A 23,291-nucleotide genomic window follows, 5' to 3' on the forward strand; every position below is an offset into this window, starting at 1 on the left:
TAACAAACGTACTTCTATGATTTTTAACAAATAGATTTTACCAAGTGTATAACAAATATGTTCAAGTAGTGAATCCTGTGCTGTAGAGCAGGTGTTAATTAGCTAGTGGAGTAAAGTCCATTTAGAGCAATGAGGAATATTAGCATTGGGAAACATCTTTATTTTCTAACAAAGCTGCATTAGTTTTCGGTGGACATCTTGTGAACTCAAGTATGAAGCGAATTCTTTTCAGGTATGTGATTTCTTTACTTGACTTTAATTTTCTTGAGAATCCATGGAAAATATGGTCCCAGACTGAAAGGTAACTAGACACATTTGAAATTAGCATTTCAAAGTCAACAGAAGGAACCGTTGGTCCCCTTTTACATTTAAAAAAAAAAAAAAAAAAAGAGGATTGTGAGCCCATCATTTCTTAGAGCACAGGCCATGGAAATAGGATGCATGACTAGTATCACAAATGCCACATTAACGTGATAATACTGGGTACTAATTGATACCAGTAATGGTTGGTACCATTGTTGAGACTAGTGATGTTACTTCACTAGTGGTGTACCATTGCCATGTTGTACTTACTGTTAAAATTCTTTCAATCTCTTTGTGGCCCCTTCAGTGTTGTATATACAGTTGATGTCTTAAGATGCCTCTTTTAGAGGTATTTGTACTGTAGCATCCAACTTTTCAGAAGAATTTAACTAGTGCAGGGTTATGGGAGAGTTCTGAAGGTGCTAGGTGCATTTGAATTGTCCGAACTGTATGTAGAACAGATGCACAACCGAATTGTGTTATATGTTGTAGAAATGTTTACTTCCTTAAAATAAGTAACCGACCCTCCCTTTTCCCCTTGCCCACCTTCAGACATCAAATCAGGATAGCTGCTTTGCTGTTGAACCTGGGGATCTTTTCCTTCTTCCTGGAGAAGAACGAGAAGTGACTGTCCTGTTTTTTCCAAAAAACATAACGACTACAGAAAGGTAACATAACTGATTTTATGCTGCCTGGTTTAAACAGCTACTTTTGACCTTAAGGTCATGAACAAATTGAAGGTTTTACCCATAAGGGAAACTTTGACTTCAGTTGTTTTCATGAGAGTCCTCATTTATTATGAAGTAGATTTTTGCTAGGATTCACCTATTCCATAGATTCCCTGCTTCTTTTGCCATGCATGGCTTATGAGTAGCTAATACTTCCCATCACAGATCAACAGGTGTCCTGAGACTTTAGTGTAAATAAATGGAGTAAGTCTCTGAAGTCCCTTATATGGTACTTGTTTCTAAAGTACAGCAAAGCTTTAAAATACTTCTCTTCAGCAGCCCCTTCAGTTGCTTCCCTCTTCTTCACTGAGACAAGGGAAATGTTATTTCTGTTTTACATATGAAAAAAACTCAAGCCCAGATCAGGATCAAAAGTATTCATTAATTTTGGCTGCCATAATAAAATAAAAGTTTGGCTGTAAATCCTGTACAACACTAATGTATGTGTTCTGTTTGCAGATGTAAGCATTCATATTTTTGCACATTAGCACCTATCGAACTTCATTCTGTGAAATAGATTTGATTGGTTCAAGTGACCATTCTGGTGTCATGTAAGAGTTTTTTGGCAATGGCAGGGGTGAGGCTCATTTCACCAGAGCAGCTTTTCCTCTTTTGTTACATGTTTTCCAGTTTCTGCTAGAATAGAGCAAGAATGGACAAAGGAGTCTGTCCAAAAGATGTTCAGCTTCACTATCTAGCTTAACTGGGCCTACACAGTGCATTAAATTAAACAACAAGAAGTTCTGTGCTAATGACAGTATGATCCTAATGGATAGGCACGCAAAGTGATTAATCTTTCCTGTGGCTTTATGCATAACTGCTCTGCTTTACAGGCTCAAGGTATTCAGTAGGGTTGGAAACTTTGCAGTCCACTTGCAAATACTGCCAAAAGGCTAACTAACTATCCAGACTAACTAAAGCAGTAACAAGAGTTCATGTTCCCTACTAATGGGATGCTGGGCTCGGTCAGTAGGCATCGTAGGAATGCAATGACAGCTAGAGTGGAGGTTCTTGAGTTTCATTTCTGGCTCTAAGTGGGTCTGTGCTATAGCAAATGCTTCAGCCTATTCTTTAAAAGCTTGATTTCCTTCCTGCCCTATGCCTTTTTTTCTAGCCTTTTTTTCTGTTTTGTTTTTCTGATTGTTTCTTCTCTCATTTCCTGTATCATTGGTTAGATACTTCTGATCTCCAGTTCCTTCCCTATATACTTTAGCCTTTTGTTTTATTTCTCTGTTGGCTGCTGTCCCCCTTAATTAGGCAGCACTTTCTTTTTCCTGGTTCCTCTTGGTTCCTCTTTTTTTTTTTTTTTTTTTTTTTTTTTAAATTTAGTTTCTTCTCTGTTTTCTTTGCTGCTTAGGTCCAGCTTTCCTATTCAGTATTAGCCCATTTCTTGCTACATCATTATTTGAATCTGTACTCCTGATGCTGTCATTCATGTATTTCTCTGCTCTGCCTGAAGAAGGCCGTAGTCATCTGCACTGTGCTTGTGTCCTGTAGGGTAGAGACTGTATCATGAAAAGCCAGCTGTAGGTGGCCTGGTCCCTCGTCTATGGGCCCAGTGTTCTTGCTCGCAGCAATCCCAGGACACAAAGTGAGGAAAAAATCTTGGGTTTGTGGCTTAGAACGCTACAGTTGTTAACAGGACTCAGAGTTTAATTTTGACACTCCTGGGTACCTCTCACTTGTAAAACTTCATTGAAGTTTCACGGGTATTTCAAAAGGCATCTCTTAATGTACGTAGAGACAGCCAGACTTTGTTTCTTTCCAAAATTAGTCTGTCAAAATAATCAGAAGTTAGCATGCGCAAAAAATAATTTGCCTAGCTGTAGTCTCTGAAATACTTATCTGAACCATTTCCAGATGAAATACTTCAGAAGGTTGCTTGAGGTATGTATGACATGCATATTTACAAACTGAAGGATTTAAATTTTGCTATGCCTAAAGCTGGCCTTTGTCATAAAATAAAAAACGTATTTGTGTTTTCCCCTTAAGAAGGTAGTTTAAAAAGGCCTATCTGTAATTTTTTTTCAGTTATGTTTTGTTTTCATCAGCTAATCTTGTTCTGTGGTGGGATTTACATTTATTTATTTATTTTTAAAGTACTTTGAAAATCCTTGTGCTGCCATCTGGGCCTCAGTATGAAGTGATGATAAAAGGTGAGGTGGAGTCTGAGGAAAATCGGCCTGTGTCTACAGCTGCTGGCTGCTCAGATATCCCCCCCATTCTCTCCAACAAGCAGTTCATTGCCTGGGGAGGAGTAACACTTGGAGCATCAGTGTAAGTATAAGCTGGGCAGCCGTTCATATAGAATATCATGTTAAGTATTTTATGTTGCACTTATTCGAAGTAAAACTTCCTTACTGTCCCTATTCACATTAATAATCTACAGGTGATAAGCTAAGCTGTTTTGTGACTCAAGTGAGAGCAGCAGTATATTACAATTATTTTTTTTGTGCAAGAAATTTTTGGAAACAGTGTGATCTTGTTTGAGCTTTTTGTATTCTTCAGGACTTTTTAGTTATTGTTAGAATAATATCTGATTCTGTAAGATTAGTGTGTTATGTAAGTAGAAATGTAGTGGAAAATCTTTTCCAAGCTACTGGATGGAAAAATTCTATTGGTTCTTTTGACATGTACCTCTTACTGGAAATCAATCTCTATGCTTGTTTTTCTTCAATTCATCCATTAAGACTAGAAGAATCCAGTCTGGTAATGTAATTTGACCATCCAAATAGCACAGGCTGTTGAACTTCCCCAAATTAATTTATTTGAATTTTAATGTGTTCCAATGCTAAAACTTTTAGTGATGGAGAGTCCATTGCATCCCTAATTATGATTACTTCATCCTTCAGACTAGTTCTTGTGTGAACTTTTTTAGTTTCAAGTTTACAGCTTCAGTATTCCATGATTTAGTGAAACTAACTGTTCATAATTGTCTAGATATACTCTGCTTCTTTTGTATGTAAAGGCTGCAAGTTTTGCAGATCTCTGGACTTCTAGTAAGTATTACTTTAGGGACTAATTGACTGTTGTTTTGATACTGAACTTTTTGAGCAATTTAATAATGTTCCCAGTTGTTTAAAAGTGATCCATGTTTGTAGCCAAGAACCGTTTCTGATAGCTATTTTCCTATTTTTCTGTTTTGTTAAGATAGTGTGTTTCTAACATAGTAGTTTTGGCTGTTTGGTGTTTTGGGAATCGCTTTCTCTTCCCTGTATGCTGCTACCTTTTTATTTTCTCTTCCTCCTGAAAAATAGTTTTGATTCACCACTGCTTTTAGGAAGCTGAAATTATTTTTAAAATTTTTGTTCCAACAGTGTCTGCCACTGAAAACTGGGATGAGGCTTTGCTCTCTCGCCATCCTCCTCTTTGATTCTAACTGCATAATCGTTCCTCTTCCTTTTATGTTTTTACTAGTATTAGGGCTTGTCACATCCTTCTGTGATTGTTTTTTGTCTTGCTAAAATGACAAAGACACTCGCTCTTTTTGCTGGAGAGATTTTCTTCCTCTGTCAAGGAAGGATCTGAGTACCAGAAGCCTGGCCAATGCCAGGATATATCAGAGAGAAAAAAAATTTACTTTTTGGTCAGCCTGATGCTGCCAAGTGGCCATAACTTTCTGTGGTACTATCATGTTGAAAATTACATGAAAAGGGAAAGTTGTCCTTAACTGAGTTCTTTACAACTGTTCCAGTGAACCTGGGCCAGACTACTCACAAGACTCTTTTTCTGCATAACTAAGTGGCTCTGGATAATCTAATTATAACTGTGTCTTAAAGTGTTTTTTTTTTAAGTAATTTTTGCATTGACACAACTACTGCTCGCTTTAAAAGTTTAAGCTATTAAGCACAATACAGGAACTTCAGAAACACTGTATTTATATGTATTTTGTATTTTGAGGTTGCTGGATGAGGATTGGCATGTAATGGTGTATAACATTGTAAGGTGTGTGAATTTGAGAATACAGAAGTAACTTTCTAGCTAGTGTATTCTGTTGTACCAAGAAGTGATTTTTTTTTTCATGAAATGACTTTCAGATTGACTATCCCATTTTTATTGTTTCCATGAATACACATATGCAGTTAATTTACATTTGCCGTAAAATATAACTAAACTTCATATTTTTCAGCCAGCAGAAGTTAACCCTAAGAAATGACTCTCCATCTGTGACCCAGCATTTAAGACTGTTGATAAGAGGCCAGGATCAAGACTGTTTTCAGGTAACTGTCATGAAAATTTCTCTTTAGCATTTATGACAACTATCAGGATATGTTTGTAATGAAAATGTCTTTGCCCTGAAGGGCTGTTCTTTTATAAATGTCATTGACTAGCAGGCTGTGTGAGTATATGTTCTGAGACTGCCAAGATGGACATGGTAGCAGAGCTTAAGCTACAATGGCAACCCTAGGAAGAGCTGAAACCCATAACAGTGCTGCAGCAAATTGGAGCTTAGTTTACAGCTCTTCAAGCTGTTGTAGCACAACAGAGTCAACACCTGGTGGAGTAAACAGTCAGTGGCACTTCTTGCAGGAGAGATTCCAGGCCTCACTCCAAGGGATTCAGTGTACATGAGGGAGGGAGGAAAGAAAAACTGGAATTAGCTTTTGGGAATTACCATAACCAGAGGGTTTTTTGTTACATAGTCCGCATACATTCATACTGCCTTTTGTCCTCAGATCTGATATCTAAAATCTTCATCTGAGAGGAATTCTTGTAGTGCTGGTTAAGTTCAGCCTTACCGTATTGTGGATTGAAAGCAAAAAACTCTGTGGTCTAAACTGAGAGGCATCAATATACTCATTGTGGGAATATGAAGTATCTTGAACTTGGTCTTTTCTGTTGCATATTAAGCATTGCAACCTTATGTGCCATTGTCAGTTGAGTTAATCCAGGCTTTGAAGAAGTCAATTTTGGGTTACTAGTGAAGTAAGTCTTATTACTATATGTTTTTCCTATTGTGGTCACTCACTTCTGATGTCTGTTTTTTATAGCTGCAAAATATATTTGGATCAGAAGAACGCTTAACTAGTAATTGGGAACTCAAAATCCGTCCCAAAGAAGATACTAACATATACTTGATGTTTGCACCTACTCGAATAACTTTCTTCTTTGCAAAGCTGGAAATCAAACAGCTGGGGATTCGATCACAGCCAGGAATTAAGTTTACTGTAAGAATTCCAACCTAACTTCTAGTAATTTTACATTTCTACGTTTTTCATAATTATTTTAAGTCTAGCACTGAATAGCTGTTTCTATTGAAAAGTTGAAACTTTTCAAGATATACACTATGCATATCTCTACTTTAAGATTATGTGAGCACTATATTTTACAGTTTGAACATTAGCCTCAATTTTGCATGCACTTTTTCCCCTTGTGAAGGAAGAAGGAAGATTTTTATGTACTTTGTTAAAAGTAGCCCAAGATTTTAATTCTAGAACTGTCAAAAAATCTGAACTTGTCTTGTTAAGGTCGACCTTAAATTAATTTTCAATAAAACTTGAAAGAGTTTGAATAAACTTAGGCTTTTTTATTTCTTGCAAAGTCTTTTCAGTTCACATTTTAAGCATTTTCATTTGTCTTTCTGTAACTCTTTTTATATAGTTTACTGTAGTTGTACGGAAGTTTTAGTGAGAAGTTTTCTTTTATTTGTAGCACAATTTTTTTGGTGATTTTTTTTTTTTTTTGTTTCCCCCCACCCCCAGATACCGTTATCTGGATATGGAGGAAGAAGCAATATAACTTTAGAAAATGTTAAAAAACTGTCAGATAGTTACATGGTAACGCTGGATGGATTATTGCCTGCAAGAGTAAGGAAAGCTTCCTTCCGCATAAGAAATACAGGTTCTCGGGCTGCCTATGTTAAAGCACTGTGCTTTGCAAACCTACGGACAAAAACAGTTATGGATCCTCAGGTAATGATGGTGTCTCCAGAGAAGTTTGTACTAAGAGAAGGAACACATGAAGTGAGTATAATTCTGAGCAAGTTTTATTAATTTAAACTAAAATAAATGTGGTCAATGGGAATGTGTATGATTTAGTTCTTTATTAAAATCTCACTTAACTTATGTTAAATCCTGTTTCACTTGTATTGCAGTAATTTGTTGACTCATATTCCAAACATTAGTATTAACAATAAGATTTTTTTTTTTCTGAGTGTGTTGTCTATTTATTTTATTAGGTGATTACTATAACATGGAATCCAACGGAAAAGGAAAAGAACTTCCATAAAATAAACACATTGGTATCAACAGTATGTTTTTTTTGTGGAGACGAAGTTTCTAGGCAGCAGTATCGCAGGTAAGATGTACTTTGCTGTTTGTAACAGAGACAGACACTTAATAAAAAATTAAAACTAGAGGTGTGTTCTACCATGAATATGGTTTTAACATGCTTCCCAAAATAGGAAGAACAAACCAAAAGTGATGATATGGAGAGATCTAGTAAGTCTTACATCTAGTAGGTTCTTTGGGGGTTAGGTTTGTTTATTTATGGTTTTGTTTACATACTGTAGCTACAATCCTAGTTAAGGGTTTTGTTTTGTTTTATTTTCTTTTCTCATTCTTGAATTTGAGTGTGTTGGGTTTTGAGGAAAATGTTTGCTTTTTTGTATTGGAAGAGAGTTGTGTTCTATCTTGGTATCTCTCTTTCCAATATGTATGTAGCTTTAATTTTTAAAGAAAAGGCTCATGAAAGGAGTAATACTGAAATTCAGTAGTACTAAGTTTTGAACAAGATTTGCATCTTGGTTTCCTGAATTCTGTTGACGAAGACAGTGTTTGAGTGTGAGAGAAATAACATCCACGTATGCTCATAACACACTAAGGAAATTTGTGGAATATATCTTACTGAGCTTAAATAGAGGCTATGTTACTCTGCGTTTCAATTTGCATAACTCAAATGCACAAAAATGGCATACTCTGCTTTTAATGACATAAGTGGCACTTTTGACTTGTGCTGTGTACGGTGTATAGTGATAATGCAAAATGTTAAGAATAGGCAGAGCACTAAGGTGCTGATGATCGTCATTCAGTGCAAAATTTCAGAATGGCAGTATTTCACTATTGCTTTTAAATGTGATTGCCTGCAAGTTTATGAAAGTCATTGTATTTATTGTTATCCAAATAAAGTGTTAAACATAGCTGAATTTAACTGTATGACTTTGAATAAAACAGTCATGGAATAGCTGCATTTGTGACCTTCTTGACATAAAATCGGCTTGTCTTGGCTATCTTAGAAGGTGCTTGTTACTGGTTTTTGTATGCTCTTTTGTCTGAGGCAATGCGCACTATCATTGAATCCTTCTCAAAGGACAAAAATACTTAGGGAAAAGCTTTGATCTACTGATCAACAGAAAACCCATTAAGAAGCTTGATGCACCTATATAGGTAGTGTTGGAATTTTTTTTTTTTATTGAGATTCTGGACATTGGTACGTGAGTGAAATTATTTGTTGCTGATCGTATTAGTCAACAGGCATGGCATTTGGTTCTTGAACATGGTGGTCTAGTTGGTTGTTTCTTGGTGGGAGCTTCTCTGAAGTCTCCTTTGACAATTTGAAAGAGATGCTTATTTCTTGAAATGACTGAGTACTGTAAGCCAGTCAAACCCCGTTCTGTAATTGTGTGCTAGAACAAGAACATGATTTGGGACTTCGGGGCAGGAATGTGAAATGAGTAATTTGCCTAGTCTGCCAACTTGTAGCTCAAGTTCTTTACTCCAAAAATATACATAGTCAGCAGCCTGGTAAGTAGCTTAGACCTGAGAGTTAGTAGTGCTGAGGTATTCTTTCCACCTTCACAGCTCTGACCCTGTCTGAGTGACAAGTTTCCTCTTACTGTCCTGTAGCTTCCCGTTTTTCCCAGGACTATTTATATCCCTGTGCCTCCCAGTCTTTTCTGTCCTGTTGGCAGTCATGCTCCTTGGCTCCATGTTTCTGCTCTTGGCTGGCACCTGCTGCCACTCTGCCATTGACTAGTCAATTTTTCCCCTCAAAAGGCTTTCACTCGTGACCAAAATAGCATTCTCCTGCTTCCTGTGGTGAATGAAAAATCACTCAGATGCCTGATGTACTTATCAGAAATCTAGGTAGGTGTGACTGACAGCAGAGAACAAGTATCTTAGAAAGACAAGTGTATGGTAACCATTATTTCAGTGGTTCCTTTTACTGTGCAGCAATGGAGCAGGTATTTCTTTAACCATTTTAAGTTTATGAAAAGATTTCAGCTTTAAATGAATGCTCACAGATTTGAGTTCGGTGTATTCGAGAAATTACAAAGTTAAAATTGCGCTGGATTCTGACCAATCTTATCAATCTTTTCAAATTGTTGTTTACAATACTTTGTGTAATTTAATGACTCGTGTTTCTTTATCTCTTCAACAGAGCTATGATGTATAAACCTGAGGTAGAAAAACACATAATCCCAGAAAACAGCTTATTGAGAAACACTGTATTTGATGAAGAATTTCAAGGCGAGCAGCTTGTGACAGAAGGTAAGCCTATGACTTGTTAAAAGAATAATGTAATACTTGGTTTTGGGTGGAAAAATGTGCTTTTAGACTTGAATCCTAGTTATTTTTCCACCATTTCTTTTTTGATAAATGTAGAAGCAAAATTCTGAATTTAGACAGATGTATTGGGTTTGCGTGGCAAAGTTTTGGCAGTGGGGGGGGCTACAGGGGTGGCTTCTGTGAGAAGCTGCTAGAAGCTTCCCCCATGTCCGATAGAGCCAATATCCGGCTGGCTCCAAGACAGACCTGCCGCTGGCCAAGGCCAAGCCCATCAGTGACAGTGGTAGCGCCTCTGGGATAACACATTTAAGAAGGGAGAAGAAAAAAAAACCTGCGCAACTGCAGCCCGAGAGAGGAGTGAGAATATGTGAAACAACTGTGCAGACACCAAGGTCAGTGAAGGAGGAGGGGGAGGAGGTGCTCCAGGCACCGGAGCAGAGATTCCCCTGCAGCCAGTTGTGAAAACCATGGTGAGGCAGGCTGTGCCCCTGCAGCCCATGAAGGTCCATGGTGGAGCAGATCTCCACCTGCAGCCCATGGAGGACCCCACACCGGAGCTGGTGGATGCCCAAAGGAGTCTGTGACCCCGTGGGAAGCCCGCACTGGAGCAGGCTTCTGGCAGGACCTGTGGACCCGTGGGGGACACACGCTGGAGCAGTCTGTTCCTGAAGGACTGCACCCCGTGGAAGGGACCCACGCTGGAGCAGTTTGTGAAGAACTGCAGCCTGTGGGAAGGACTCACGTTGGAGAAGTTCGTGGGGGACTGTCTCCTGTGGGAGGGACCCCACGCTGGAGCAGGGGAAGAGTGTGGGGAGTCCTCCCCCACAGAGAAAGGAGTGACAGGGGCAATGTGTGATGAACTGACCACAACCTGCATTCCCCATCCCCCTGCACTGCTTGGGGGGGGAGGAGGTAGACAAAATTGGGAGTGAAGTTGATCCTGGGAAGAAGGGAGGCGTGAGGGGAAGGTGTTTTAAGACTTAGTTTTTATTTCTCATTATCCTACTCCGATTTGATTGGTAATAAATTAAGCTAAGTTCCCCAAGTCGAGTCTGTTTTGCCCGTGATGGTAATTGGTGAGTGATCCCTCCCTGCCCTTTTCTCAACCGATGAGCCTTTCATTATGTTTTCTCTCCCCTGTCCAGCTTTGGTGGGCACCTGGTGTCCAGCGAGGGTCAACGCACCACGACAGAACTCACTTTCTTTCATTCAATACCTGTCTGTCTAAGCAATTGATTGTACTTTTCTCGTAGCAAAGTGAAACCCCAGTCTATGAATGTTGTAACATTATAAATGCTCAGTTTATTTGGAGAGTATTTGCCTTATTATTAATAATTGAGAAAGATTCAGTTTCTCATACACAGATATATCTCATTTTTGAAAATCAAGAGGCAGACAACTTTGCTGACATGAAAATATGTATTTCCTTTCTCATATTAAATAACTTCATATTTTTTTGTACTTCTGCTTGTGTTAGCAAGGAATTTATTAAAAAAGAATGCAGTATATTGTAAAGGTGTCCTTAAACACCGCTGCCCCAAACCACCAAAAAACCAAAAAAACCAAACAAACCACCCCCCAACTGTTCAAACCCATAAGTGTCATGAACAGGTTTACTGTCAAAACCTATTTCTTGAACTAGTTCTATTCACATATGGAAAAATTTTACTGTTCTAAGGCTGCTACACCTGAATAAATGTCATAGTCTGATTCTTTCCCTATAGATTGTATGTTGTCTTCACTTGGAAAAGTAAAGATTGTTGATTGTTCATCTTGGTTGAGGTAAAATCCTAGTGAAGATAAGATACTTGGTTTCTGGAGTATGATCTGAAGTTGTTAAGCCAGTGTTAGAGCATAGACATCTTTGTTTATCTCCTTACTGCCTTATTGCTAGGGTTTTGCTAATGGTAGCTTAATTTTTTTTTTCTTTCTGTAGAAAACAAGGCCCACTTCTTGCATCTTAATGTTTTTCTGTCTCTTTTTGAGAGTGTATTTTCCTGAACTTGTGAAATACAGCTTCTTACTCCCTTTTTGGTCGCAACTGTTTTATTTACTCAAACTTGTTTGTCTTGGACATAAAAGATCCTTGCCTTCTTATGTAGTACTTTCTTTACTCACTCAATAAATTTGAAGTGAAGACTGTTGTTATAAAAAAACTAGGAGACAGATGTGTATAATACTGCAAATACGCCTTCAAGGAGGGATGCTGAAAGAACAGCTCTTAGAAAAGTCAGCTGGGTTATTCTTACTTGTTTTAATAACGATACAAACTTCAAGCCCTTCCTTACCTTCTTGTCACCTGATGATGTCCAGTGTGAATAGTACAATCTTATTTTACACAGGTTAGTGTTCACTGACTTTTCAGTGGGAATATCTCAAGTTGAATCTCGTTCTGTGAAGCCTTAGGAAAGTATTAGTCTTATTTGTCAGGGTAAAAAAAGTAAAACTTAACTTTAATTTGGCATAGAATCTGATTAGTATGTACTATTTGTATAAAGGTGGAAAATATCTGTCTTATAATTAAAAAGTTAAAATTGGTGTGTATTTAGTTTTATGTTACATCTCATGTTAATGTTGATTTATGCCTGATAACTGAACTTGTAGTAAGTAACTTTTTGAATGACCTAGGGTATCTTATCCAACAGATTTTTAACTAGGTCTATGTCCTAAATCTCTGTTGTGTAATTTCTGAGTATTATAGATTTGTTCTTATTAGAATTGCTCTATTACTCTCATTTTTAGTGTGTGATATCCCACGGGGGACAAATGACATCCATCTCTTCTATGCAAATATGCGAAAGGTTATCCTTTCTGTGGTTGGATATTCCACTTTTGATCGGGAAGGATTTCAGCAGCCTCCTGGACATCATTTGGAATCAGACAGGTAATGTAACTATAAGGCTAACTGTCAAATAACGCCTAACTGATGTGCGTCTCCTTTCATTGAAGATTTTAATGTCAGTGATGAAAATTTACTTGCTTTACAAGTGAAAGAGCTGGCTCTATAATGAGAATGGCTCCAATGAATATCTAGGTGGCTCTTCTCGCTTTTCCTCTGTATAGTCTGCTTAAACTGTTAGGATAACTTTTAAACTGTTCCCTCAACTGGCACCATTAACTTTATATGCAGCTTCCTATTCTTCACCTGAAGAAACGTTTTTTTTTCCACAGGCACTTCCAAAGTGCGTTTGTTGTTGTAGTCCTAATAGAACTATAACCACTTCATTCCTTCTAATGAATTTTTGACATCTGGGATGGAAATAGATATATTACAAAGGCTTAGTGGCCTTTTCCTTGTCCAGCCCATGTGCTAGCCTTTCAGTGTAATGTGTACTATACTCATCAAAAGAGTGATTGGTGCTGAGGCTACCCCATCCCCTGTCGCTCCCTCAAATGAAGTGATCTGTTACTGGGAGGGTTTCTTTGGAGGACTGGCAGAGACCTGGTCTTTAAAATGGACCTGCCACTTTTATTTAGACAGGTTGCTGTAGCATTTGGAGCCCTGAAAAGGAAAAGAAATGTCCAAATCCTATACAAATTCTACTTACGAAGATAGTGTAGCATAAAAAGAAAACAAAAATGGGTTAACTTTAACTCTAAAAGGAATATTTTTGCATAGGTTGTTTCTTGAGTCTTCATGTTTTTTTCTTCTCAAGATCCTGTTACGTACTTGAAGAAAGGGTCCTACCTAGTCCTGTTGTGTTTAACATCTACATATGTAGATGTTGTCTTGGAATTGCTTGTACCTGTTGAACTCTAGATGCTGAACACTTTGGGACTCTTGACAGATTTGTTGGCTAGAAAGGTGTTTGTCAGGCATCGTGGGATTGTGAAGCTAGAGGTTGAAAACAAACATCTGTAGCAGCAAGCAGGATGTTTCTCTTATTTGGTCGTTGTCATTTGTTTGTTTTTTCCACTCAATAGTCTTATCAGTTCTTCTAAATTTGAATTTATTCCCTGGCTAAGCATCATGAGGATCTTAATTTTCTGAGTAGACTGTATTTTCTGAGTAGACTGTAATTCTTAGAAGAGATCTGAGTGTGTTAACTACTAATCTGACTGGTAGGAAATTCCATGTCAAGGAATTAAGTGAATCAGTTGCCTTCCTGGTTCCATTGCTATCTTAAGGGGTGAATTCTCACAGGTATTAGTTCAGCTGTCCTGAACTGAGCCAGGATTCTCAGAAGCATTAAAAGTAGAAGCAGAAATAATAGAAAGAAGAGCTATATGTTTGTACAATATTGTATGGAGCAAAAGTTGCTCTTCTTTCTTTAACTGTTGATTTCTGCTTTTCTTTTAGTATTTAAAATCAAACTTGTTACGAGTGAAGCTTCTAACTTAAAAAATATGCTGAATCCTAAAATAGCAGCTTCCTAGCTTTCATACATGAGCTTATCTGCCATGTATTTTGCAAGCAAAGGTGTGAAATGCTAGGCCATGAAGATGATGAAAGGATGGGAGCATCTGTCTTGCAAGGAGAGACTAAGAGCTGGGTTTTTTAGTGTTGAGCAGAGAAGGCTTGAGCAGGGGGAGGATCTTATTGATGTGTATAAATACCTGATAGGGAAGTAAAGAAGAGGGAGACAGAGTCTTCCCAGTGGTGTCCAGTGACAGGACAAGAGGCAATGGACACAAGCTGAAATGCAAGAAATTCAAATGTGAGAAAAAAACCTTCTTTTTTTTCTGGTGAGGGTGGTCAGATACTGGAACAGGCTGCCCAGAGAGGTTGTGAAGGCTTCATCTGTGGAGAAATTGAAAACCTGACTGGACAAAGTCCTGAGTAAGCTGCTGTAGCTGACCCTGCTTTGAGCAGGGGTGTTGGAATAGATGATCTCCAGAGGTCCCTTCTGACCCTCCAGCATTCCGTGAAACGCAACCTGCGTTGCCTTATTTCTCTCTGCAGTACTTTCTTAATCTGAATAAAATATGTATCGAGAAAACATTTTACTTCATTATCACCTGAAGGTAATTGTTTATTTTAGTACCTTCCATTCTAATTGGTACCTTCCACTTCTGAGCATTCTATGAAAAAGCTGTGTCATGATATAGCTGCTGAATTAGTTTTTTCTTAATAATGGAGAATTGAATTAAATTGAAGGCCCATGTAAAGAACATTGTATTTCAGTATGAAATTTTGAGAAATACTAAGAGTAGGCTATTATAATTACTCATAAGTTATTTTTATTACTACTTTTGCTTAATGCAGTCTTATTTTCAGATTTGAGAACTCTGTCAGACATATCAATGCAACTTTGGATGTTCTTCCTGTTAAAGGACCTCAGGGTCCTCCATTGCCTGTAAAAAATGATGATCTGGTTCAGAATAAATCAGACGCTCAACAGACTTGGGCTGTTAAACCTGAGTACTTGACTTTGACATCTCCTTCTATTAGTAAGTATTTTTTGAAGTTAATAAAACAACCGTTCTAGTATTAAAACAACTGTACTGCATACTGTACTGCATACTATGTTTGTAATTATTTTGTGTTTGTAAATGTGGCTTGGCCAATAATCTTGCTGCAGTAGCTTTACATCTAAACAGTAAACTTGGTTTGAACACAGTTTTGGTTAAATTGTCAGAGGTAGTGTGCTCTGTATATATATATAATATGCATTGCATACCTATGAAGATTTTAAAGCATTGTGAAAGTAAAAATAGGGCAGAAAGTGCTTTATCTTAATTGGTGCATCTCTGAATTTTGGGCACCTCTGTGAACTTTTGTTCATGTTAGCTTTTTATAGCCTCTTTTTTTTTTTTTTTTATATTACAGGTGGAACAGCAGATACTGGACATATACAAATTGTCAACAATTCTAATAGGATGTTGGCGTTTGAGCTTTCATGGCCAGCTCACTGCCTTACAATAACCCCACAACATGGAGTTATTGAACCAGAGTAAGTTTCTTTTCATAGGTTCCTTTACGTGTGAAAGTTTGGTAAGGTTTTGGAGGAGTTTATTTTTAGTTAGTTAAGGAATTTAGTTAATATAGGAATTTTCGTTAGTTTTTAGAAATTTATTTTAGTTGTTCAGACTATAGCCTTAGTTAATTCCAGGGTATAGCCTTTTTGTCAGCTAACACGCAAATCTAGCTCTTACATTTTAGGATCTTATCCTTTTATAGTTCTGTATAGAGGGAACGTTCTTCTGTCACCTACAAAGTTACCTGGAGGCCAGGAATTTTCTGTGCCATTATTATTCTATAATTTTCCAGGAGCTGGAAACAACAAAGCTGAAGCTTTAAAGATCTCCTTTCACAATAGTTTTTTGTTTAAAAATGACCTGTATGTTTAAAAACAAAAAGGACTTCTTCCCCCTATCCCCCCAACAAACAAACAAACCCCAAAATAACAGTTCTTATAGAATGCTTCTCTTCTGGGGACTTAGTGTTTTCTTTTGCAAATGTGCTAGTAGTCATCAGAACTTGATTGTGGGGTTTTTTGGTTTTTTTTTTTTTATTCTGACAAAACTGTTTTTTGCCACTCAACCTTTGGCTTCTCAGTATCTGGAGGTATGAAAAGAATGACAAGCCAGTGTCAGGTCACATGTCTTAATTAGCAGTATTTTGGAACAGTAGTCATACTGTGTATGAGACTTCTTACGGATGTCAGCAAAGTCTTTCAATAAAATGCTTGAAAGTTCTGACCACCTCTCACTTCTAAATTTATGGGTTTTTTTAAGGTCAGTTCAGAAAGGCTTTTAACACCCTGTTATTAAACTATTCTCATCTTCCAAAAAAAAAAGTCTTATGTTTCACAAAAAATAGGTTTTGCTTTCTGAGTTTTGTTTAAGTAGTTGCTTTAACTTTGTAGATGTTTGCCCAAACAGATACTTTCTTTTCTGTCCTGCATCACTGTGCAAGATGTGATATATTTAAACACTTAATTCCGTATTCATGTAGATGTAAATTCTTGGAGGTACTGCTGGGAAACTTTCATCATTAGTGAGAACAAAATAAAGGGGATTCTCTGGAAGGGCTAGGATATCTGCCACTCCTTGCAGATTCAATCAGTGCCAAGAACAATGGTTTCAAAAAGAGACAATAATGAACAACTTTCCAGTAGCTGTGACAGTAAGGACATCTTGAGTGTCTCATACCCTAGACTCAGGTCTGTCTGTGGAATGATTTCTTAAAAAGAGGGAACTGAAGGCCTTCTGCAAGCGATTTTCTTGCACTCCATAATTTTAAAATGTGTTCCCTTCGCTGGAAAAGAATGAGCTGAAACCTCACATGTTGGATCCAAGTAAGTACTCTGGATCAAGAACAGAGACCTGCAAGTAGGAAACAGACCCGTGGGAACAGCTGACTTAAGCACAGCAAGCTGCGCTTGCCCAGTTTTCTACTTTTCATGACTATCTCCCTGCAGTGCCAAGAGCAGTCATCCTGTCAGGACAGGAGCCAGCCAGAATCTTTTATACTATGCACTGCGATGGCTGGACCTGACAAAATTCTTGAACTGATTTAGGCCAGGAAAGGAGAAGGTCTGATTTCTCACTGACGGTGAAAGAAGGTCTTAAGATCAAGGACTGACTGCCATGCTAAAGCAAGCAGACTACCCTGTGCTTCACCTTGACTAAACCCCTTTAAGTTTCATGGAATGAGCTAAAAGCAACCTCTAACCTGCCTGAATGTAGAATAATAAAGTCCTGGATTGCTACTGAATTTGGTAGCATTCCAAGAGATTTTCTTGTGGAGGCAAACTGAAACTAGCCTCTGGCATGTTGCTGTGCCTCAGCGTTGGGAGTATTGGTAAGTGCTGTAAAAGGAATTGCACTTTTGGAGCAGCGACTGTTGGAGTCTCCAAAGGCTGCAAGAGCTGCCTTTGGAAAGTTTTTCTTCCCTAGGCTCTGTGCTCCTTTCCATGGCAATGAAAGTGCTGAGAGGTAGTGTCTTTAGGTTGAATATGACTTTTCTGAGAGACACATGGTTTGTGACCCCATGCAAGTTGGGTTTGTGTGAGAAGTTTGCAGTAAATGTCAAAGACAAGCTGGTCGGAGCAAAGACAGTGGAATGGTTTGTGATAACAGATAGTGTGTGTACTTAGTAAATCATATTCTCATGAATGCAGCTTGTACATGTGAGAGAGAACCATGAGCGAAAAGATTCTGAAAACTGCAGAGATTCAAAAAACCCCCCAAAATTCTTTCATGAAATATCAGTATCCTTATTTAATATTTTAAGGCCATTAGCATTTGTTAGTTGAAGTCTGTAGAGATGGTCATATTGTGACAATAATTATGGAACTGACTTTTCTGTGGGGATTGATCTTGTTCCTACACTAAACTTTTCAAGTGCAAAGTGTTGTGCTAATGACATACTAAGCTAATGCTTCAGGTGTAGCTTGAGTGCTTTTGCTAACATACAACCAATGACCTTCAGTGATTTTGTACTCATTTTTTAAATACTTCAGTGCTTACTTTCTCCCCTCCTTTATTTAAATGTCTCTAGTATAGAACATGGAACATTGTAAATCAGAATTTATGTTCTTACTGGTCAAATTACTGCGTGAAGCCATAACTGCTTCAAGTGAGTTTAGACTCTTCAGTGTCCCCTACTTTAAATAACTATAGAAAGCATTGATAACATCGAAAGGCTTTTCTTTTTTCCAAGATCAGTTCTGCAAGAGAGAAAGGAAAGCAAGCTGCTTCTCTAAAACTAGAATTAGTTTAAAAGATTCTTGAAATGCAATTTGTACAGTATACTTTGTTTGACCAGTACAATTCCCTTGTTGACTAGTATCGAAGCTTGTTTTTCTTAACCAATGTAGTTATATGTCTGCTTTACATGGCCTGATTGGTTGTATATGTTAACAATAGATAAGACTTGCTCTTTCCCTATGACCCCTTATACAACCATCAATGACAAATTTATAAAACGTGTTAGTGTTAAGTTTCTGACTAGTAAAGCTTGATAATGTATTGGATGTCTGAATGTCTTAAATTTGACTATCTCTAGATCATCTTCACTTGCCCACTGTCTTGAAAGTGCATCCTTTTTTTGTGAGGGCTAGTGAGATCTGTTGTAGGTACTCATTCTAATGAGGATCATGTTAACATTTTTTTCTTTTATTAGGAGCAGTACACTAATTCTGGTGAGTCCTAATCCATCACTTGCCACAAAGCCTTCATTAATTCCTTGGAGTGGCCTAATCTATATCCATTCTGATAATGGACAAAAGGTATGTCGCTTACTTGAGAGTTGAGATTACAACTGTTTATTTTAGTTTGCTGGATAACGTCTCGTAATGTTGCTAAAACCTTTTAGGTATGAGACAGCAGTTCTGTCAACTTCCATTATTCTCTCTAATTTGTAAAGTTCTCTTTAAAAACAAAAAAAAAAAAGAAAAGAATAAATGTAGTTGAGATGCTGTTTTACAAACTGAGATTCTTAGTTCATCCATCTCTGAAGAAATACTATGATGTGAACACTTAGACTGAATTGCCAACAAAATTGCATCTGTAGACCCACCACTGCCTTATATGCATCATTTTCTAAAATGCTAAATTTATATATGTACACATGCATATATAAAAGTAGTTTATATAATATGTTAAAATAAAAGTAGTTAAAGGAGGTTATGGGACAAGTCACCATAGCTCCTTTAGAGCTCCCCTAAAGTAAACTTAACCCTCTGGCCAACAAGTCTGTGATAAAGAATGTCTAGAAGAGGTTCTTGCTCTTTGTGCATTTTAATCCAAGGCTTTTCCCTGATTAAATTAAGGCATATAAACCAAATTTATGAAGCCAACAGTTTCTTCTTTCATCAGTGTAAAAGCAGAAAGACTCCTTGCTAATCTCCCCCAAAGAAATAGACACTTTATTTTTGTTTTTACCGCCAGTATGTATTTTGGGGTAATTGTAACAGTGCATGGAGAGAGAAATAAAAGACACTGAAAGGATAAAATGGCATATCTACTTTCCTTCTTGATGGAGGAAGGCGAGGTATGATACAGAATTGGAAACTACCTTAAAAAAACCGAACCAACAAAGAAGCTGTTGAAAAGAGTGAGTTGAGAAGGAAATGGAGACTCTGCATGTATTTAACTATATTACGTTCTACAATATGAGAAAAGGATTTAAGAGAAGAAACCTACTAGGGCAAAAGTAGAGAATGTAGCAAAATCAATTCAAATTGTAAGAGATCTGGTAGTTGATAATGCTTTTGCCATTTCTTTGCCACCTATCCAATTAAGCAAAAAGCATGCTAAGATTTTACTAGCATTAACTGAAGTTTTTAGAAGCGCTAATTATGTAGCAGAAGTGAACACAAAGCTCATTCTGTGTGAGGCAGCCCTGTTCCCCTTGTCTGCAAGCAGAATATTGTAGGAGTTGTCAATTAAATTTAACTAGTTTTAATTATTATTCTTATTGAATTAAAATGTCTAGTTAGCAAATTTTCAGGAAGTTTTCCTGTTCTCCTAAATTAAACTTGTCCTAAAAATCTTTAAACTTTGTGAACTGAAGTTAGAGAAGACCTGGTGATTTAATGCATGAGACTCTTTCTCTGTTGGAATGTAAAGCTGAACAACATGAGCTCTTACAGCTCAAGGAAATAGAGCTAAATAGTTTGACTTGTAAATATATCAATGTTCACTATTTAAATCTTTCTTTTTCTCCAAATTGTGGAAAAGTTTATTAAAGTGCAAATTCGAGAGGCAGTCGCACAGAGTGTGTCTGGAGCAGACTTCCCATCTAGAAGACGTGATATATTTACTCCACAGTCTGAAAGTCCTACTGTTCATGTGGCAAAGCCTCTCTCAGTGCTCCCTCTAACAAAAATGGAAATAAAGAACAGAACCATTGTTTTTCCTAAAACAAGACCTGGCCAAAGCTCAGGTAATATTGCTTACTTAGTAAATGCAACATCTGTAGTATCTTGCATTCAGTGTTTTTATTTACTGTGTTGCATGTTTGGGAACTTGAATGCCTTGACTTTGTTCTTTTAGTCTGATAAGTGTGATTGACCAGTTCCCCTCTTCTGATTGTAGTTTGAAATGTTACTCCTTGTGATGGAACTCTTTTCAGAAGTCCTTTATTTCTTTTTTTTTTTTTTTTTCTTTTTTCTTCTCCTTGTGCAGTATAGCCACACTTTTTCCCATAGATAGGTTTGCATACAGACAGGTAAGCTTCCAATTTTTTAAGCAACTCTGATGAATGCAACCATGCTGCGCCTGAGCAAAGAGGGCACTATGAGATGACTGTGTTTTGTTGAAGCTCTTTTGGGTCAATGCACTTTTGCAATAGACCCATTCTCCTCCTCAGTATATGTGTCCCTAAGATGTGAGATAAATATATCTGCATGTACCAGAGAAATAAATGTTCTTCCTTAAGACGATAGGAATGTCAGCTATGAGTTTGGCTATCCTTGTCTTGTACTTAATGATCGAGGAGGACACTTGATAATGGGGTCTCAAATCCTCAGTCTCTGTACTTTTAATTCCAGTAATGCTTAAAATTCTCCAAATTACTGTAAGAAACTGTCATTCTGTTATCTAGATACCAGATTTTTTGGTAGTGCTTAGTTTTCTTTTCTAGGTAATGAGGATTTTTTTTTTTTTAATGATTCACTAACGCTACATTTTTATTTAACAGATGTTAGAACTTTCAAGGCTTAATTTATCAATTATTTCTGGTTTTTCGCTACACTTAAGAAAAAGGAATATAATATAATACTTTCCTCTCTTATTTTTATACATGTGACATAATATATATGTAGCCACACTTCCTGAAGTGCTACTCTAGACTGAGATGGTCTTACAAATGTCCTATTGATTCTTGGCAAGAGGCACATTTCAAGGTGTGAAATATGCTTATTGATACTGTCAAAGTTGGGAATTTCTGATAATGTCAGTAGTTATTCTCCTTTCTGCAAGTCAAACATAAACTTTTTATTGAGGTTTCATATATATACTTACATACATACATATATATATATGCTGAGTAACAAATCCATAGTAGGATAAGAACAGATTTTATTTGATACAACTTTATTTGCTTGGTCCTAAACTAGAATACTATCAGTGGTTTTCCCCTGAACAGTCAAATAATATCGTGGGAGAGAGTTTGGTATCTTGTGGGTTTTTGTGGTATTTTTTTGTATACTGGTATGTGAAGGTATCTGCCAAAAGGTTGGATGCAATAAACTGAGACTGTTGGAGGTGACTTAGATCTCTCTGCTATTTGTCATACTCTGGATTTATACTCACTTCCTACTACCAGCAATACATTCACATAATGTTCTTCAATATGCTTCAGGTCCTTTTAGATGATTATCTATTATTGTTTTAGGGTTGTTGAGGGTGAGATTTAGGTCTCACTTTGTTTCTTGTAAGCATCTTCAATATGATTCTTCACTAGAACACTTTATTTCCAAATTTCTTTTGCGTAAGCTTTCAAGAGTTTTATGACAGCGTGCTTTGTTTGAGTCTGCTCTTGGACCTGGCATGGTGAGATCTGTTTCCATTAAACTTCTGTGTCTTGAAACATAATTTCTGTTTAAACTCTTTTCACTAAAGCTACTTGAACACTTGAACAAAGACATTTAATGTATTAGTCTGATATTTCTCTTCTAGAGAGTTACCTGGAAATGGAGAATAAAGGGGATGAAAACGTGAAATGGCATTTGTCATCTTTTGCACCACCCTATGTTAAAGTGAGTGAATGCTTGCATTGGTAGTTTTATTCAAACCTCTTGGTTTTTTTCCCTTCTTTCTTCCTGCTGCTCTCTCTTTCTCCCTCCATTCTCTCAAGAAAGAATATATATTTGAACATGAACCCAGTTACAAAGTTTCTTTTTGCCTCTGTCCATATCAGGGAAATGTTTTACTCCTTTTTTTCATCTCTAATGTGCTCCCTGACTGTGAATCAGTGTTCTGTGGGACAATTTCTCGTTCGCTTGCTGGCTTATAGAGTTTGTTTGTGCTCATCCAGTATCCTCATCCAGACAGCATTAAGTAGTCAAGCATACATGAAAGATGTGTGTCCCTTTTGGCTCCAGAATGCTAGACTTGCCTTGTTTTGAGACTTGTGCTGCTGGAATTAGGCTGTACATGGTATCTCTGTAGGTAATTTAAGTTAGGTCAAGGACACTTCAATTACACTGCTGTCGCCTGTGCAATTACTGTAGCTGTACCATTGATATTTGTAAATGCTTCTCTATTTTTTTGATAGTCTGAAATGCTGTGATGGTCACTTTGATTTTATGGTAGAATTATTATGGTCTGTTGTTGTGAAATGAAGAAAAATGGTTATGTAGTACTCTTAGCGGTAGCTGAAGACTGAGTATGCCATGTTCTAGCCAGTGTACCACCTCTAAACTGGAAGTCAGTAGTCATGGTGACTGCATAGATATTGTAGTAGTTGTAGTCTCTATTCATTGGCTTGATAATATTGATATTATTTGTTCACTTGAAAGCAGCTCGATAGGGTGTATTTTCTTCAGTCCTTTGCAAGGGTGGTGTGTGGGTGGGTGTATTGTATGGGGTGGTGGGGTTTTTTTTTGTTTTGTTTTGTTTTTCCCTTCTGAATCTGACTCATAACTTTATTTGCAGGATGTGGATGGAACTGGTTGTGTTTATAGGGTTACTTACTCCGCTTTCAGATGTTCCCGTGTTTCTGGTACTCTTGAAGCTCATGGAGAAGAGAAGGTAAACCGACATTTATAAATATTTCAAGCATATTAGTGTATCTCAGTTGTAAAATAGAATCTTATGTGAGAAATTCTCCGAAATAACAGTTGAATTTTTGAAACTGGTC

At 37.3% G+C, this 23,291-nt stretch overlaps 1 protein-coding gene across 2 annotated transcripts in view; it reads left to right on the forward strand.

The window, feature by feature from the left end:
- The window catches only part of CEP192 (centrosomal protein 192), a 77,221-nt gene that overhangs the window by 41,533 nt on the left and 12,397 nt on the right, over positions 1-23,291 (forward strand). Inside the window, exons 26-39 of one of the 2 annotated variants that reach the window (XM_087757281.1) lie at positions 856-971; positions 3,132-3,308; positions 5,161-5,251; positions 6,023-6,199; positions 6,734-6,994; positions 7,210-7,328; positions 9,411-9,520; positions 12,281-12,422; positions 14,745-14,929; positions 15,309-15,432; positions 18,609-18,714; positions 20,168-20,372; positions 22,109-22,188; positions 23,087-23,182. In XM_087757281.1, the coding sequence (XP_087613407.1) occupies positions 856-971; positions 3,132-3,308; positions 5,161-5,251; positions 6,023-6,199; positions 6,734-6,994; positions 7,210-7,328; positions 9,411-9,520; positions 12,281-12,422; positions 14,745-14,929; positions 15,309-15,432; positions 18,609-18,714; positions 20,168-20,372; positions 22,109-22,188; positions 23,087-23,182 (1,989 nt within the window). The remainder of the gene's footprint in view (positions 1-855; positions 972-3,131; positions 3,309-5,160; positions 5,252-6,022; positions 6,200-6,733; positions 6,995-7,209; positions 7,329-9,410; positions 9,521-12,280; positions 12,423-14,744; positions 14,930-15,308; positions 15,433-18,608; positions 18,715-20,167; positions 20,373-22,108; positions 22,189-23,086; positions 23,183-23,291) is intronic. The other variant, XM_087757291.1, reaches the window with a different exon arrangement.

The sequence above is a fragment of the Nipponia nippon genome, unplaced genomic scaffold (assembly GCF_047370975.1).
Source record: "Nipponia nippon isolate SJK-2023a ecotype South Korea unplaced genomic scaffold, ASM4737097v1 scaffold_1, whole genome shotgun sequence".
In the NCBI taxonomy this organism is placed as follows: domain Eukaryota; kingdom Metazoa; phylum Chordata; class Aves; order Pelecaniformes; family Threskiornithidae; genus Nipponia; species Nipponia nippon.